Source organism: Lytechinus pictus, chromosome 4 (assembly GCF_037042905.1).
Source record: "Lytechinus pictus isolate F3 Inbred chromosome 4, Lp3.0, whole genome shotgun sequence".
Taxonomy (NCBI): Eukaryota; Metazoa; Echinodermata; class Echinoidea; order Temnopleuroida; family Toxopneustidae; genus Lytechinus; species Lytechinus pictus.
Window position 1 is genome coordinate 19,141,144 of NC_087248.1, and position 18,915 is coordinate 19,160,058.

General features: G+C 35.4%; 2 protein-coding genes across 2 annotated transcripts; one reads left to right on the plus strand and one right to left on the minus strand.

Annotated features, from left to right (window-relative positions):
* Positions 1–1,927: 1,927 nt before the first annotated feature.
* Positions 1,928–11,334, minus strand: LOC129258894 (adrenodoxin-like). Its single transcript, XM_054897131.2, has 4 exons — positions 10,921–11,334; positions 8,575–8,687; positions 7,953–8,082; positions 1,928–5,767 (listed from the first exon to the last, which is right to left on the minus strand). Exons 1-4 carry the CDS (start codon positions 11,247–11,249, stop codon positions 5,674–5,676), a joined length of 666 nt encoding a protein of 221 aa, XP_054753106.1. The 5' UTR covers positions 11,250–11,334; the 3' UTR covers positions 1,928–5,673.
* On the plus strand, positions 10,933–18,220 carry LOC129258893 (radial spoke head protein 3 homolog). Its single transcript, XM_054897130.2, has 7 exons — positions 10,933–12,092; positions 12,863–12,950; positions 13,370–13,657; positions 14,278–14,481; positions 15,302–15,551; positions 15,955–16,124; positions 16,772–18,220. The coding sequence occupies exons 1-7, from the start codon at positions 11,980–11,982 to the stop codon at positions 16,865–16,867; spliced, it is 1,209 nt and encodes a 402-aa protein (XP_054753105.2). The 5' UTR covers positions 10,933–11,979; the 3' UTR covers positions 16,868–18,220.
* The last annotated feature ends 695 nt before the right edge of the window (positions 18,221–18,915 follow it).

An 18,915-nucleotide genomic window follows, 5' to 3' on the forward strand; every position in this document is an offset into this window, starting at 1 on the left:
TACTTTTTTATTACTTGAATTATACAATATATCAGTTCAATACTGACCAACTTGACTAAACCATAAAATGTAACAACAGTAGTAATTCCACGTGTTCAGGGAGGAATAAAATTTTGTTTCACGGGACAATAACGAGAAAATTAGTATATTTCATATTTTATATAATAAAATACAAAATAAATAGTGAGTGGGTGACGTCATCAGTCCCTCATTTACATAACGAACAGGATGTTCAGATAACTGTTTTGTGAAATCAGGCGAAATTTGGAAATGCCCTAATTTATTTTACAGATTTTGATTCATTTTAAGTGTTATAAATTGTGCTTGTTGAACATTCAGATCATTTTGTTGGGATGGACTTGCCTTTTAAAGGGGAAGTTCACCATGGCATTGAGTTGGTTATAATAAAAGCAGAAAAAAGAGAACAAAACTATTTGCGGAGGTTTGATGAAAATCCGTCAAATAACGGAGTAATGATCTTTTTTATTCTGTGACGTCACAGACGAGCATCTGCTTCATACGTCGTGCATGTTTGCGATATGTTTTTTTAAAGGTAAAGTTGCCCTTTAACTGCGGCACTCTCTCGCCATTGGAACGTTTTTAAGGTATTCTGAATATGTAAGATATAATATAATAACCCCCCCCCCCCCAGGACTGTTCATAGGCATTGATAAACGGGATATGGATGAGAGGGCGAAGCGCAAACGGTTTTATCCCTATTACGGCACTATGTCATCGTGTATTATTTCGAGCGACCAAACCACATTGGCGTAATACGTGATGGAAAAATATGGCAAAATTTTGAATATGGTGGTCCACCTTTTTTCAGGAAAATTACATGGGAGTTAAAACGAGCAGGCCGAATAAAAAATAATTTTGAAAATAATATTTCCGGTTTGCAGATAGGTAACAACGGCCAGATATAAAGGGGGTTTAATGGATTTATTGTTAACACAGATAATTTTTTTTTTTTTTTTTGGGGGGGGGGGCAACCTGCATATTTCCAACACATGTGTATGTATATTGCTCTGATACCATTGACATTCTCGGGCTTCTCCAACCATGCTGATATCAATATGATACTGCAATGTCTACACGTAGGGGGCGCTACTCTATACTTTGGAAAGAGATTCCAAGTTCTCCGCACGTGTATTATATTTCTGTGGTGCATGCCCATCTTCTATTTTTCTCGCTCTCTCCTCTTTATTTGCTATGTTTAATTTTTGTGTTGATTGACGCAGGCCACATATCACCTGTTATTTTCTACTGTGAAAATGAGAGAAAATGTCTGCTTAAAAAAAGAGAAGAAAAAAAATTGTGAAATTCTAAACTTTGATTAAAGACAGTGTGACAACCGATATTGTTAAGGGGAATAAACGAACTTAAACGTACATTGTCTAAAAACTTCTTTATGGCCCAATTCACAATGAACACAACTAGTGTCAAAATCGATTTTGAGATGTTCTTGAAAAAAACAAAGTATCTTCTGAATATATACAAGCAAACAACACAGTATTCAGTATCCATGATTGAATATCAAGAGGAAAAAAATGTACATTTGTTATCAATAATAATTCAGTTTTCACTTTTCAGTCCCTGTGTTATTTTGTCAAAACGAATTTGAATTCATTGATCTCAATACATATCTTCATAAGTACAGGAATATTATTCATTCATTCTTTCGTATATTCAATCAATCACTAACTCCTTTAATCGCTAAACCACTCATTCATTCACTCGTTCATTCTTTCTTTCATTCATCCGTCCATCTATCCATCCGTCCATTCTTCCATCCATCCATCTATTCATTCACTCATTCATCCATCCATCTATCTATCCATCCATTCTCTATTCCTGCCATTTCTTAGTTAACCTTTCCACCAATGTTTCTCTTGGAATAAAACAAAATCATAAAACAAAAAAATACAAGAATTTACTGTTCTTTTTTAATTCATTCATTGTGTTGACTGTACATAATCCTGAACTTTAATTCATACCATTATACCATTTTAAACAAACAATATTACGCAAATTTAGAGCATCACATGTCTAAAGCAATTGTTGATAAAAGCCAAAGGACCATGAACCATGTATGAAACAGTATGCATACTGAAGAAAATAATATTTCATGACTTGAATTAAGAATAACTAGGGGCAAGGCCAATTTGAAAGGGCACTGTAGGTAAAGGGAAGGTGGTGCTCACTTTAAAGGGGCATCAATAGTAAAATATACTTTTCAACGGAGCACATGCACTGTCTCGATAACCGCAAGGGCACCAAGGCCACGGGCAAAGGGGGCTCTTATTTTGGCCCTCAGTCTGCTAATAAGTGGAGGGGCATCAATTCCATTTCTGAGGACATCAGAGGCCATGGCCTTGGGTGGCCTTGAGTTAATTTGAGCCCTGGTACTCTATCATTATATGAATATACAGTGTACTTTCTTATATCCTTTAAATATGCTTGCTTTCTTTTTTGGTCAGAGCTGTTTATATGTGTGATTACAAATTGATCTAACAAAAATCATATTAATAGTAATAATAATAGGCATTTATATAGCACCATCTATCTAGAAATAATCTATTCCGAGCCGCATTGTTATTATCATTACCCCAGCTTTAGCTCGAGCTGCCTTTCAGCACTCGGTGCATTCAAGGAATTAATCCTGCTGGGTACCCATTCACCTCACCTGAGTTGAGTGCAGCACAATGTGGGTAAATTTCTTGCTGAAGGAAAACATGCCATGGCTAGAATTCGAACTCACGTCCCTCTGTTTGAAAGACCACAGCGCCCCCATGTAAACTAGCTAAATTTCTGATGCTCTGAATACCAACAAAACCTTCTGCATTCCTGCTGGGCTAGGATTTCAAATAAAAATATGTACTATTATAATTGAATATGCATTATTATTATCCTGAAGATCTGAGGTAGCTATAAACTAGAGTCAAACACAGGGCAATTCCAATCAAACTTCAGGCAGGCAGAAATGAGCCTTTTCAATCACTAATCCTATCTTCCCCTTCCCTCCCTCCTCCCCCCCCCCTTGTATAATCACATGTAATGTCATGATAATTTATGAATATTGGTGCATTGTATTACTGCAATACAAACAAAAAATTCATTTCATTTTTACAAATAACACTATCATAACATGGACATCGTCATCAGATATTTCCAAGCTTTGAGATTGAATGCACTTATCATCATTTTTTATGCTTGGGATAGCAGATTTATTCCTATATACAAAATACATGTAAAAATAATAATAAACCCCTATATATCTATGAAATGTAGCTACAAGTATGACAAAAATAAAGCTACGTTTACATCTTACGCAGTTACACAATATGCAGATTTGCCCTCTACAAGTAAATCTAATGATCAAGTATATACCCACTTTGTCTAATTTCCATTTGGTCTAATGCCAGATAGTCACAACTTGTTTGTCTGCTAACTATTTTTAGTAATAGCCATATAGCCCACAGAGCTCATTTACCATTTTGTCCGATTTCCAATTAACCGCTTTACTCATTTGTGTAAAAATACACCTGGGCCCTGTCTTAAAGAGTTGCGATTGATCTATATGGAAATCCATCAACATCATTTTTTCTAGGGTTTTTTTTCAGGAAGTTTGCAAAATGTCTTTGGTAAACAGAGAAGCACCCTGAATTTTCAAGGAAAAGATGAATGTATGATTATACATAACATCTAGAAAATATTTCAAACAAACACTTTAGATGTTGACATTGCTGGCTTTCCATAGTTGTGGTTGATCGGATCAATTACAACTCTTCGCATGATGGGGCCCAGGGGGCCGTTTCATAAAGGTGTTCGTAAGTTAAGAGCAACTTTAAGAACGACTGGTGATCCTTTCTTATGCGCTAAACCATCGCCTATGGTGTATACCATTTACCAAAAGAAAGGATCACCGGTCGTTCTTAAAGTCGTTCTTATCTTCCAAACAGCTTTATGAAACACCCACCAGGTCTACGCTACGTAGTCTACATGATTAGTTGAACTGTTTACAAACCATATTTTTGTTTGACAAAGACACCATCGCGGTATTAGATAAAATGACACTCGGACCAAGTTGAGTAGCAGCACCAAACAGTAAATTAAACCAAACTGATAATATGCCAAATGAGTTTAGCCACGACAGTACATGACAACAAGAGAATTAAACCATCTGCTAGAAGACAAAATGAATACAAGAAGGCCATAGCTTTAAAAAAAAAAAAAAAAAAAAAAAACAGTGTCACAAGTCTAGGATGTTACATTTTAGTAAATGCTCCCTCCAAAATAAAGAAGAGCAGTGAAGTTCATCATTCTGAAGCCATTCTCAGAAAAAATGTCACAATTCATGAAAATAACAATAATAGTTATACTTGCTTATATAGGGCTTAAAGGGGAAGATCACCCTGAAGAAAAGTTTGTTGCAAAAAGAGCAGAAAATAATAAAAATTATTGGTGACAGTTTGAGGAAAATCCGATAAAGATTAAGTTATTAGAATTTTAAGTTTTTGATTTTGAAGTCATAAAGGAGCAGGTGCCCCATATGTCATGTAATATAAAATGCATGAATTTCATTTTTTAATGGTTCCTGATGACTTATTTTTGTTTTCTTTTCATGATCAGTTGTGAAATGATTTGTCTATTGATATACAAAAGGTACAGTAAAAACCATTATCAATTTTCTGAGAAAATGACATTTCATTGATTTTTTATCATTTGCTATGTAGAAATGCAGCTCGCATATGACGTCACAAAGCAAATAATTAAACAATTTTTAACTTTTTAATTCTTTGATGGATTTATCTCAAACATTTGGCAATAATTTTTATTTTCTCTGCTTTTTTTACAATAAACTTTTTGTCAGGGTGAACTTTCCCTTTAACACTTACTTTATCAGAAGTCTCTAAGCGCTCTACAGTAATGCAGCAGAACTACCCTGGCTTTAGCAGAGCAGCTGTTACGCGCACTGCACTTCAAAACATACTCCGGCCAGGTACCCACGATTTACCTCACCTGGGTTGAGTGCGGCACGTTGTGGCTCAACCATCTGTCAGCCCACAGCCCTACACCAATCAAAACAGATATTGAAGAAAAAAAAAAGACGCACACTACATCTACTTTCAGTAACCATCAACTCCCAGATATAAATGCAGATTACAAATAATTTTGTTAGGGGTGTTAATGTCATGGATGATGACAAACTTGCTTGTGCAAGCTAAAATATCAGTGGCTTCCAAGCACATGTGTTTTTAAGACTATCCATCTATAGATGTTGTTATTCCTCAAAACAAGATGTAAAAATAAATCATGCGAGACTGTGAGACTGCAGGCCAAAAGATGGGTGGGTCAATGACAGAGGTACCAACCAAACTGAAAAAAATCCTATTTATTTATTTTTATCCTATTTTCAAGCCTAAAATCCTATTTTTCTTTCAAATTTTGAGAAATATACCACAAACCATTCTTATGAGTTTCAAAATCCTATTTCTAGGGGGAAAAATCCTTGTTGGTGTCACTGTCCCCTTAAATATCCTACTAGATAGGATAAAATCCTACTAATTAGCAGCTCTGCAATGAATTTGGACATTTTTTCTGAGAATGACCTTCTGGAAGAGATTCTAGTGATGACTAAGATAATAATATATTCACGAGAAACAGTAAATATCATACATCCCGTGCATCATTGATTCCTTCTGGAACTCTCACAACCATATTATCCATCTCCTTCGTAAGACTAATCTGACACCCAAGTCTGGACCTGAAAAATGAAATTAAATATAATTACTAAACCCAATACAAGATAGAAATTGCTGTGCGATTAAAAAACTCACAGAAAATATTGGAAATGCTAGCCTACATTCAAAGTACTTGAACAAAATTAAAAATAATGTGCTTTTTTTGCTCAATTACAAATACTCAAAGACTGTGAGCATTCTTTGAGCAAGAAACATTACTTAGAGTCATTTCATAATGTCATTTGTAAGTTAAAACTGACTTTATGCAAGACATGTGACCTGCTCTTGTGCTGGATATCCCTACTTGTGTCTGCATGTCATAGCACATAACATATTCTAGTTTTGCATATGCTTGTGCGTAACCCATGAAAAGCTTTCTGTAATACCACCTTGTTTTCAAAGTTGAAAGGAATAAGAAGAAGAAAGGGCATGTAGTACAGAAGAGAATGCAGTGATCATTTTCATCTTTTTCTTTTTAATATTCAAATGTTTTGTTAGAACATGGTGATTCTCTTGTATTGTATAATTATTAATTATAGCATTTTTTCAAAAGATCATTATTATTGTATTTCTACGTGTAATTGTATTTTACTAGTATGACCCCATGATTAAAATCCAAACAAATAAAACAACTGATGAAAATTTTTCTAAACACAAAAAGCAGAATTATATGAAATCAAGAATATACACTTTATCATTTGACATCGATAAGATAAAAACAATGAACAGAAAGTATACAAACTCTCTAATGAGTCATTAAAATATAAAGTTTTCATTTGATTAGAAACAAACCATAATTATTCACATCATATAAGGGTCATTCAAGATACAACAAGTGGAATGCCTCTGGCCGTCTCACCTGCATCACGCGATTCAATATAGCAGCAGTGCTGATTTTGAAAACTACTATAACTCGCACAAGATGTTCAGTGATACTTGGTTACTCTTATTTCCACGTTTTATGAACTAGACCAATACACTTATAGAGATATGATGGCAATTCAACAAATACCCCCAACGTGGCCAAAGTTCTTTGACCTTACATGACCTTTGACCTTGATCATGTGACCTGAAACTCGCACAGGATGTTCAGTGATACTTGATTACTATTATGTCCAAGTTTTATGAACTAGACCAACACACTTTCAAATTTATGGCTGTAATTCAACAAATACCCCAATTTGGCCAAAGTTCATTGACCCTAAATGACCTTTGACCTTGATCATGTGACCTGAAACTTGCACAGGATGTTCAGTAATACTTGATTACTATTATGTCCAAGTTTCATGAATCAGATCCATAAACTTTCAAAGTTATGATGGTAATTCAACAGATACCCCCAATTCGGCCAAAGTTCATTGACCCTAAATGACCTTTGACCTTGGTCATGTGACGTGAAACTCATGCAGGATGTTCAGTGATACTTGATTAACCTTATGTATAAGTTTCATGAACTAGGTCCATATATTTTCTAAGTTATGATGACATTTCAAAAACTTAACCTTAGGTTAAGATTTTGATGTTGATTCCCCCAACATGGTCTAAGTTCATTGACCCTAAATGACCTTTGACCTTGGTCATGTGACATGAAACTCAGGCAGGATGTTCAGTAATACTTGATTAACCTTATGGCCAAGTTTCATGAACTAGGTCCATATACTTTCTAAGTTATGCTGTCATTTCAAAAACTTAACCTCAGGTTAAGATTTGGTGTTGACGCCGCCGTCGCCGTCGCCGCCGCCGCCGCCGTCGCCGTCGGAAAAGCGGCGCCTATAGTCTCACTCTGCTATGCAGGTGAGACAAAAACTAATGTAATGAAGAGATCTATTGCTTTCCTTTAGTATTTTGACTGTACTCTATTATGTAGAGAGTATATCTGGGTCCCGTCTTTCAAAGAGTTGTGATTGATCCAATCAACCTCAATTATCGAAAGCTATCATTGTCACAATTATTCCTACCAGAAATTAGCGCAATATCTTTATGTAAGCAAAGAGGAAGTACACTGAAATGTCAAGAAAACAAGGAATACTGTACATCATATCTAGAAAACATGTTGAACAGACATGCATTCTAGATGTTGGCATTGCTGGCTTTCCATAGTTGTGGTTGATCAGATCAATCGCAACTCTTTGTAAGAATAGATCAGTATTAAACTTATAATTGGATAAACCTTACAAGAAACTGAAATGAAAGATATATAATACTTACGTATCTTCTAGTCCATAGGCCAGGTCTAACATATCTTCCTCCTCATCAAGCTTCTCTGGTAGAGTCTCAAATATATCCTCATCGAATATGAGATGACATGTAGAACAAGCTAACGTTCCCTCACAGGCTCCTAGAAAACAAAAATCAAAGGCAAAATTATTGTCAGATTTCAGAGTAGAAAAATATTTATGATTATAATATCATTCTCCTGGTACAATGATGATTCTGGGATCATGCATCACTGAACACTACTTTTCTGAAAATACTGTGAAAAAAGTAAATTTGATTTATTTTAATCCTTAGCACAGTGGAGCAAATTTAGCAATGAAAGAAAGGAGAAAATAAGAACATTTTTTCTTCTTCAATTATTTGGTTTATTGATTTTCCAATAACATATGATCACAACATTTTCAGGATACTGATCAGATAAAATTTCAATGCAAATCAGAAAATTATGTCTCACCACTTTTTATGTCTCGTGATTGATTAAATTTCAGTTCCCACACATTAACTTCAGCCTTCAGGTGAAGCAATGTTGATAAAGTAAATGCAAAATTGCACTTTTCACAGACACACACACAATTTGCATTGATTCCCTGTCCAGTGGATGTGAATATCTTACCGAAGCCATCAATATCAACATCATTGTCAATCACAGTATCCAAGAGAGTTTCTCCAACTTTGGCTTTCACTATAAACGTCTCACCATCCCGATTCAAGAAATTAACTGTTATTCTGTAAAATGGGCAAAAAATGGAACATAAAATTGTAAAGATGATTTTTAAGTGGAGAACAAAAGCAATCAAATGAAAGTATGAGAATCACTAATGGCACTCACAACCTAGTGCTTGTTGTCTCTAAATTATTCTACCCCGACATAGGTCTGTTCTACACAGGTTTGCTGAAGTGTCCAGTCTTCCCTGTCTTGGTAGTATTTTTATATTGTGATCACCTGTGCCACATAATGTACAAAGGTTATATACCCTATCAAACATACACATAGATCTAACAAATTTTCATCTTTTCACAATCAATTTTGTTTATACCTTTAGTTGAAAGCATCCACCTACTGGTTTCTGCAACTAACAAGTTGGAGTAAAAAAAAATTGTGAAAAGATCATTTGTTTAGAAGAGATCTACTTATCAAATGAATATCTTTAAGGACATAGATCTAATGGGTGTTAGATCTTAATTTTTTTTGGACTCCAGTTGGATATTTTATCCAAGTCTTTTTTTAATCAAATAATTACCATGACAACAGTGCATCTTAGCCCTAATCAAGGAAAGTTGTCAGATCTGAGCTCCCAATTTTTCAAAAACGTCGGACAAAAAAACACATGTGGACTGGAGAGATACGCTAACAAAATTAAAGTAGAATAAAATTAGGGAAACCTCAGGTACCAAAACAATATCTAGGTAGGTAATCCACTTATCGGTGTTTTTTTTTCATCAATAATCATTTTCTTGAATAAATTTTTTGAAAAATTGTGTCAAATGCTTATAGGCTCTGTTGTATGATTTTGGACCAACCCACACACACACAGATGAAACACATCTAGACTGCATTTGTATGCACATTTGCTTTGGATTTGTGGAGAGATGGAAGGGGGATATTTTGAATGAAATTCTGGCATTTGATCCTACAAATCGATATGCCATGGTCAATACCTTAGGCCTAAAGGTCGAGTCCACCCCATAAAAATGTTGATTTGAATCAATTGAGAAAAATCAAACAGGCATAACACTGAAAATTTAATAAAAATCGGATGTAAAATAAGAAAATTATGACATTTTAAAGCTTTGGCTTATTTTTCACAAAACAGATTTGCACAATTCAGTGACATGCCAATAAGAGCCCATGATTGCCCATCACTCACTATTTCTTTTTTTTTATTGCTTGAATTATACCATATTTCAATTTTCTACCCATTTGACATCAAGGACCACCTTAACTGAACCATCAAATGTTAATACTTTTTCTGAAAAGGAGGTTGAGTGTGAGGCAAAACACCTTCAGCGTTAGAGTGGTGAGCGACTGGAATTCTTTGCCTGCTGAAGTAGTCACAGCATCAACAGTCAATCACTTCAAAACAAAACTAGAAAAGTTTTGGTCTGCGTGGCATTATGTTCACGCATGGGAGTATTACTATTAGTCACTGCATTGGCACAGCAAAGCACAAATAGCACAAATAGCAATTTATCCAAGCTAGGAAGACAACGTACAATACAAGATAGACCTGGAAACTTGACTACAGACACAACTATATTTTTCCAGTAGAAGCGGTATAAAGGTATATCATACCACATGTTCAGGGAGGAAAAAAACTGTTTCACAGGACAATGAGGAGAAAATTATAATATTTTGTATTTCATATAATAAAATAAAAAAGAAATAGTGAGTGATGTCCGAGTGATGTCATCAGTCCCCTCATTTGCATACCAACCACAATGTGCATATACCGGTAAGTAGGCCCAACTGTTTTTTGAAATTTAGCAAAACCTGAAAATGTCCTAACTTTCTTCCGATTTTGATGACGCTTGTTGGATTTTTCTCTTTTTATTCAAATCAACTTTTTGTTGGGGTGGACTTGTCCTTTAATATCATGAAGCTCTTAGAAATTAATAAAGTATGTTTTTATATTAATTCACAAGATACGAGACTGAACTTCTGCCTCTCAAATATTACAAAACTTGATATTATGATAACAAAAATTAAGGTTTCTATTTTTATTTTAGAGTCATTGACTTTCATGCACTCTCTCACTCATGCATGTGTGTCATTGGAAAAAGTTAGCAAAATTGTGAAATGTCACATATTTCTTTATTTAACATCAGATTTTGTTAAAATTTTCAGACTCATTTTCTCTTTTCATTATTTTTTTTCTTCAGTTTTTCCACTCAATTTCCAGTTGAGTTTGGGTGGAAAGATTAGTACAAAATACAAATCCTAACTTTTTTTTTTACTCACTCTTCCTTTTTAGACATCGAGTCTGAGCTAGAGAATATCCTTACTTGCTGAATTGAGGAAACTAATGAATTTCTATTGGACAAATGGGCAGAGTGTAAGTCTGAGGCAGTGCAAATTTGGTCTCTCGTCCGGAGTTTCAAACTGAACCTGGTTCTGGAGACAGTCCCATTCATGCAAAAATTTGTTGGCGAATTCTTTACAAAACAAGAATTCGCTCTGAAACTTGTATTGCCGTAACTGTATGGTCCTAATATTGAGCAGGATAATTGGCAATGTGGTCTTCTATACACTGGCAACCTGACAGTCCTCAGAATTGTTGAAAAATACATTTTTATTCGTTAATTCACGCCACTTGTGTTTACGTCTGAATCACTCTGATTCTGAATACAGGAACATGCCTGTGACCTCTGACCTAAAGATTTTATTTTAATACTGCCAGCTAGCGTTGGACGTCATACAGTACGTAGGTTGCTATGCCACCAATATTTATTTATTTCCTTTGATAAAAGGCCCGAGTAAAGAAACCATGCGCAGCTAAAGAAAATAGTTCTTTATTGCATCCAAAATTTCACCTTATTTTGGAGTATCTTTTCCAATCATATCCTTCTGTAGTTTCATTCAAAGTTTTTAAACAAGAAATATTCACTTAAATGTAAGGTATCACATAATATCTGAAACGGTTGAATTTTTAAGTAGTTATCTCCGGTGATGCGGCTTCTGTTGCGAACCCAAACAATCCAAATCCCGGCACGAGAGTGACGTACACGCAGAAATCAACGTCTCGCGTGCATGCAAAATTATTTACGTGAAATTGTATTCACTCTACGCCAGACCTCCCCGACGACCACTCCTGTGCACGCCGAGTACGACGAAATTCAGGAGAACTCAGACTTCGCATTTGACAGCTGTTTTAGTGATAAAGACAACAAAAACAGAGGACTCAAATAATACAACAGATGAGTGCATGTGAAAGTTACTTTCTTCTAGTTCAACTGAGTAACTGAAATATTGTTTCTACTTCGATCTTTTCGATAGAAAGGATAAAAACAATCAAGCAAAATGACGACGGTTTTACCAACACCGCAACAGAATCAGAAAAATGGCACCTACACTTTCGCCAGTCAACCGAGAGCGGTTCCTCAGAGGAAAAAATACAGAGACCCTCTTGCACAGTAAGTTCAAATTAATTTAGAGAACCCTAATATTAGGACCCATATCTAGTTTTTATTCATCTTAAGTGTGAAAGTTTGCTGTCTTTAGTGCTGAATTTCTTGCAGTTTACGACAACTGTCAAGCTCAAGACGAAATGATAAGTAAAGCCAAAAGTCGAAATGAAACTTTTTTTAAACTGTCTGTGTTGGTTGAAACAAAAGAGTCAGACATTTGTTAGTTGTTAGTTGTTAGTGTAACATATCGTAATCAACAAATTTTAGTTGATTACCAGTGCCAGTGGCGTGAAAAGGGGGCCCATGCCATGCTCCCTCCCCCCCCCCCAAAAAAAAAAAAAAAAAATCATGACCAAGAGAAATTAAAGGAAAGAGAAATATGGTGAAAGTAGCTCTAATATTATTTCCTGGCTTAATGTTATTTCATAATCTATCACGAAATGGGATTTTTGTAATGAAAATATTTTACAATTTAGCTTGCTCTCTACGCTCACTTGCAACTTTCTATAAATTTGCCCATCTTGAAATTTACAGCTGCTTCTAGATAAAAAAACAATGAAAGACTGTAGAAATTATGTCTGGAGACCAAAATTTTTGTTTTTATCTTCACTTGTTAAATGCATTTAGAGTTTCATGGTGATAACTAAATTGTATTCTGTTTGGGGTGTATTTTTTTTCATGTTTTACCTAGATATCAAAGTCATGTAAGTTTTATTTCTCAATTACTTAGATGTCTATTATAGATTTTCTGTTATGTTTTTGTTTTCCTCTCACAGAAACCCAGAGCCAGTGCCAATCGGTAATATAATGTACGACAGGCGAATTGTCAGAGGAAATACATATGCACAACACACTCTACCTGCGGTATGTCACTACTTTCATTGCTGTATAATAATGGGGAACTTTGAAACATGAGTATTATTGAGCAGCCCAACATGTTTATGTTTTGTATGAATTTATTTAGATAGACTGACCCCGTAAAGATGATTTTTAATTTTTGTAGAAGTTATTGCCATTCATGTCCAGACCAATTTATGGCAAAATAGGCTACAATAGGTTGTTCTATTCCCAGACCAGAAAACCTAGACGAGATGCATTTTGAACATCCTCTTTTCATTTTCTGTATGTACATGTAGACTGTATTCCCTTGTAGATTTCTCCTGTATAAAATGATATTTACATTTGTGGTTGTTTAATATAATTTTTTTATTTTAATTAGTATAAAATCTTTTGAAAAACCCTGCTGTTTATAATTATGTTTTGTTTGGACATTTTGTGAACAGACAGCTCAACCAGATCCGATAGAGATCCAGCGACAACAGGAGATTAGGAGACGTAAGATCGCAGCCAAACGAGCCAAGGATCAACTTAGACCAAGATCCCCAGAGCCTGTAGAAGGAAGGAAACACATCGACGTACAGACTGAACTGTACCTGGAGGAACTCAGTGACAGAGTAGAGGAAGCCGATGTGGAAGCCCAGACCGATGCCTTCCTTGATAGACCCCCAACGCCGCTCTTCATTCCTGCCAAGACCGGCATGGATATAGCTACACAGATCTATGAAGGGGATGTAAGTCAATTAGATAATGATGATGATAATAGTGATAGAAATGATTTATAATTATAAGGATGATGATCATATAAGGATGATAATGATATAATGATAATAATAATGTTAATAACTATCATGATAATGATACAAAAGATTTCTATAGCGCACTCTCCATCTTAGATGCCCAATCAAGGCATTTCTAAGCAAATTAACAGCAATAACACCGACAAAAAGTACATGACATGATCAAAAATTAAAAAGCAAATAAATCGATGCCTGTCAAAAACTACTCTTATTCAGATCTGTCATAGATTTGCCAATCATTTGATTGACATACCAAATGCTCACAAGTTGGTACAAACCTTAACCTTTTGTATTAATACAGCATAAATATCTGTATCATTTTATACATTTGACTATTGATTCTATGTTTTGTATTTGACTAATGATTCTATATTTTTTATGATGAAATTTCCTCATTAACCACTTAATTAGAAATTGTTGCACCTGTAAATCCTCAAAAAGGAGTTGAAGGTTTAATAGCACTGATTAATATTCAGAGCAAGTATGTTCCCCTGATGCAAATTATCTAAAATTTAGCCATATTTTCTAATTTCGTGTTATTGTTTATTATGCAGCTGTTTGACTTTGACATTGAAGTCAAACCGATCCTGGAGGTGCTGGTAGGAAAGACCGTAGAGCAGGCTCTACTTGAAGTCATGGAAGAAGAAGAACTGGCCAATCTGAGAGCGCAGCAGCGTGCGTTTGAAGAGCTACGCAACGCAGAGCTTGTAGAGACACAGAGGTTGGAAGAACAAGAGAGGAGACATAGAGAAGAGAAGGTATGTATGGGTAGAGTATACTCTCATCATGGGCATTAGTAAGAATTACGTTCACGAGGTACCGTTGGAAAAATCCTGACATATGCCCCAAGGCATTCCCAATGGTGTTTGGGCTGTTTCAAGTAACAAGGTAATAAGTGTATGTAGCTAATATTTCTACTGCCCTAGCAAAATGATATGTATCATTTGTTAAATGACATAGTGATGAGGATCCTTGTTATTTCATCTATCTTTATCTCCAAACCATGAACGGTCGTCGTCATACCAGTCATTAGCAAATTTTCTTGTTAGCTAAATGGAATGTCGTGATAAAATTCATGATTGATTATATCATAATCCGCTGTGAAGATTAACTGGGTTGTGTTTCACAAATCACAGGGACCTGTTTCACAAAGAATTTCAACAATGATAACGTTATTGACACTACCATGGTAATATGGCTCGGCAGCCAATCTCAATCAAGGCTTCCATGGAAGTTAATATAGTGGCAAGGTTACCACAGTCCTTGTGAAACCGGCCCCTTAACGTGCACGACTGTTTACCCTTTCTTTTGTTAAATCACATTCACAGCAATTTGTATTCTTGTCAGTTAAAGTTGTTAATGTTATCCAATCTTTTTAGGTAGAAAGTCTTGTTTAAGGATTTGGATGCAAAGTTTGTTAATTCTAAACATTTGAAAAAGTACTAATAATTAATAAAACTTGGAGAAATTTTCATTTGGTCACCCGGGACAGTAACTCGGATAATCAGATTACTATTGCATCAAATCATGAATTACATTATGTTAAATGTCTGTCTTTTATTTTATTTGCACTTTTAGGAGAGGAGGATGAAGCAGCAACGGGAGGTATTGAAGAAGGAGAAGGAAACGGCAGAGAAGATTGCAGCGAGAGCCTTCGCCCAGAGCTACCTTGCCGACCTTATACCATCAGTGTTTGGCACCCTCAACGATAATGGTTATTTCTATGATCCAGTGGAGAGGGATGTTGAACTAGGTTTTGTGCCATGGCTCATGGACGAGGTTGCCAAGTGTATCGACAAATCAATTCTTGGAAGGACTGTTCTTGATGGTAAATTACTCTCACTTTATGTCTCTCAGATTTTTGTTCTCTTTAACTTTATGGGCATGTACCTTATTTATTTAGTTATTAATTAATTTATTTAATATTTGTTTATCATCAATATCATTAGTAGTAGTATTAGTGGTATATTTCCTATTTCTTCTTTTTTTTTCATTATTCGATTGCATTTTTTTTTTCCAGGGGGGGGGTGGGAAGGCTTTTTTATACCATCCTTAAATGATTATATGGGGTTGATTTTTTTGTAATGAATCATGATTATTCATAAACAAACTGAAGTGGAGAATTTAAAATGTTTTGAAAGTTGATTTCATGGGAAGTAGAAATAAATTATGTTGTGAAGAATATTGTTAATTGCTCTTCATTGAATTCACATGTCTTTTATCCTACACAGGTATCGTTAGGGATGTTGTCAAGGAGAGGATGGCTGCCTACTTCAAACTGGAAGAATCGGGAGTCTCGGGACAGACGAGTAACATTGAATTGATCGCCGAAGCAGCTCAACAGCTCTTGGAAGAACAAATGAACAGCGGCGTAGAGGGACAAGAACCTGCTGCACAAGAGGTTAGCCAACTTTTCTACCATAAACTTCCTAAATGATGTGAATACTAATAAAATTAATTTTAATGAGATTTCTATTAGGAATAACAAAATGAATGTTGGCGAGGAATCGTGGTACATTCTAGGTGCCAAGTTTCCACACAGTTGTTAAATGGCAAGCGTCTGAGTAGGTACCATGCAATTTTGGTGAAATTGTTTGCGATGACCAAAAAAGAAGAGAAAAGAAATAGTGATGCAACAGTTGTTCAAGGCTTTATTTATGTTAGGTTTAGGGTAGGGTATAATGTTTAATGATTAATCCAGGGTTGAAGCTAGTCATTCGATTTGGTTTTTAAAAATCGATGGTGGAGCAATTGTCGCTGGAGCAAATGTCCTGGTACCAAACAGAAAATATACTTCTTTTGGGGGATCTATTGCTCTCTCGGGAAAGAGGTGCAATCAAACGCAACTCCAAAATCAATCGCAACTCGATGCTCGACCAATCATAAATCCCAATTAGGACTTGTTAATGATCCTCTGAGTTGCCTTTAAATGTAACTCTTTCCTACAGTAAGGGACATACTTTCTCCAATTTGAATTAGACTCAGATTTCTTGTGCAGTTGATTAATACATGTAGTAAATCATCTCCGACCTTTTGTGTTTTCTGCAGGAAACTGTCGCTGAAGGAGAGAGTAGACCGGAAACAGCCCCTGAGCCAGCCAATGAGGATGAACAAGAGGAAGGCGAAGGTGAAGACGCGGAATGAAGTATATGGGACCGACATTGTCAATTATAAAGAAGAAATTGTCAGCTACGCTCGAGATTAATACTGTCTTTATCACCAAAGCATGTTCAAGCTTTTTACACAACTGCATGTTTTGGATAAACTGATCTACAAATTAAAATATTACTGAATACATCCATCTGCACTTTATCAGTGATGATATGTGTAATAAAGCCCGAAAATGCAGAGAATATTAAGCGAGATGTATAACGTGACATTTGTCCACAAACACAGAATCAAATATATGGGACTGAGAATATTAGCCTTATACAGGAGAATCGTCAAATGTCTTCATTAACCAAACTGTGTCGCAGCTCTCAGGCTTTTTTATTTCAAAGTGCATTTTATTCATAAACTGAAGTACAGATTATGCATGAAATAATGCATCAACCTGCATGTACACATTCAGTGTTAATTCGTGGGATGCCATCAGAAAAATGCAAAATATGCAAGGTTATGGAATTGAATATTTGTTCGAGACTTTTGATGCTGTAGCATCCACACTGCTGTGCATGAATTGATTTGAAATCAATATAATGAAGAGTAACTCCACAGTGTACCTGCATTCCAGAATGCACTTTTTATAGAAAATCAAAATGAATTTACTGGAATTAAAAGATCAATTAGCGAATTCAGTAAATCAAATTTGAACTTATATGCCGAATGCCACTCTATAAATATTGGAGCACATTGTGAATGTTTTACTATTACCTGTAAATAAGAATGTATTTATGTTATAAACTCAAATCTATGTAAATCATTCATGAAATTGTTCCTTCCAGTCATTGAGTACCCCCCATCTTATTTCCTAGAAATAGGTAAATAGCAAAATCGATGCCTAGAATTTCTAAAATAAAATGATTCTGAATGATACAAAGTTAGACTTTGTCATGGGAAGCTGTACTGGGGCCTGTTGCATGAATAGATATGTATTATGGTAGCTCTGTCACCCAATGGTAATTTACCATGGTAACAATACTCTACAGCTAATCAGATTGAAGAATTCCATGTGAGCTACCATTGGATAGCAAAGGTACCACAATAGAAACTTTGGGCCAGATTCATGAAGACTTGTTACAATAACAAATGCATTATTTCTATTAAAAAAACTTATTTTCAACCAATCAGATTGTAGGATTTCAGTAGCTTTAAACTGTTACTCCAAATTTGTTATTGCAACAAGTTTTATGCAACAGGGCCCCTGGTGTGTTTCTTCTCATCAGAATGAAACCAAGTACTTTGTTTACAAATTCATGTATTCAAAACACCAGTACATTTGTGTGTATATTTTTTTGTGACATGTATTCAAATAAATGATTGTATATTTACACATGATCATGACTGTCCTCATATTTTTATGTTTGGCATTTGTAAATTTGCATGATGAGATTGGTATGCATCAAGCATAACAATCGACTCCACAATTAATCATAAGATTTGTGTTCTGGCCCTGGAGGTATTAACTCTCTGTTTGAGGCTGTTCTCACTACGTTCCTAAAACTAGTTTACTGGAAACTAGTTTAACGCGTAATGAGAACGGTCGAAGCGGTCTTGGAAGCGATCTTCCAAACCAGTTTGGAAAACCACCTCGCGATGTAGTTTTTTGCCTAGTTAAACTGGTTTTAGCGTAAATGAGGACACAACCGTTCTTCGGGAAGCAATCACCCCACTGAGAGCGTTTCCATAGCAACAAGAGTGCTTTACGCGAAGTGGATTTTGAAAACCACTTTCGTGTGATCAAGTGGGAACGCTAGCAAAGCGATCTTCCAAAGTGGTTTCCTGAATCGGTTTCCAGTAAACTAGTTTTAGAAAGCGTAATGAGAACGGCCTCTATGGTTCTTACAAGTAGAGACATTGTGTGAATTAAAGTGGAATAGTATTGAGGGGACCGTTTCATAAAGCTTTTAGAATGACTGGTGAACCTTTCTTACATGCTAAATAACTACCGATGAACATTTTATAGTGAACATCATTAACCACAAGAAAGGATCACCAGTTCTTGAAGTCGCTCTTAACTTACGAACAGTTTT

Coding starts and splice junctions, on each gene's coding strand:
- LOC129258893 (XM_054897130.2), top strand. CDS start 11,980: ATGACGACGGTTTTACCAACACCGCAACAGAATCAGAAAAATGGCACC. Junction 13,658..14,277: donor CACAGATCTATGAAGGGGAT/GTAAGTCAATTA, acceptor TTTATTATGCAG/CTGTTTGACTTTGACATTGA. Junction 16,125..16,771: donor AAGAACCTGCTGCACAAGAG/GTTAGCCAACTT, acceptor TGTTTTCTGCAG/GAAACTGTCGCTGAAGGAGA.
- LOC129258894 (XM_054897131.2), bottom strand. CDS start 11,249: ATGTATTTTTCAACAATTCTGAGGACTGTCAGGTTGCCAGTGTATAGA. Junction 8,688..10,920: donor TCGATGTCTAAAAAGGAAGA/GTGAGTAAAAAA, acceptor CCCATTTTACAG/AATAACAGTTAATTTCTTGA. Junction 8,083..8,574: donor TGTTGATATTGATGGCTTCG/GTAAGATATTCA, acceptor TTTGTTTTCTAG/GAGCCTGTGAGGGAACGTTA.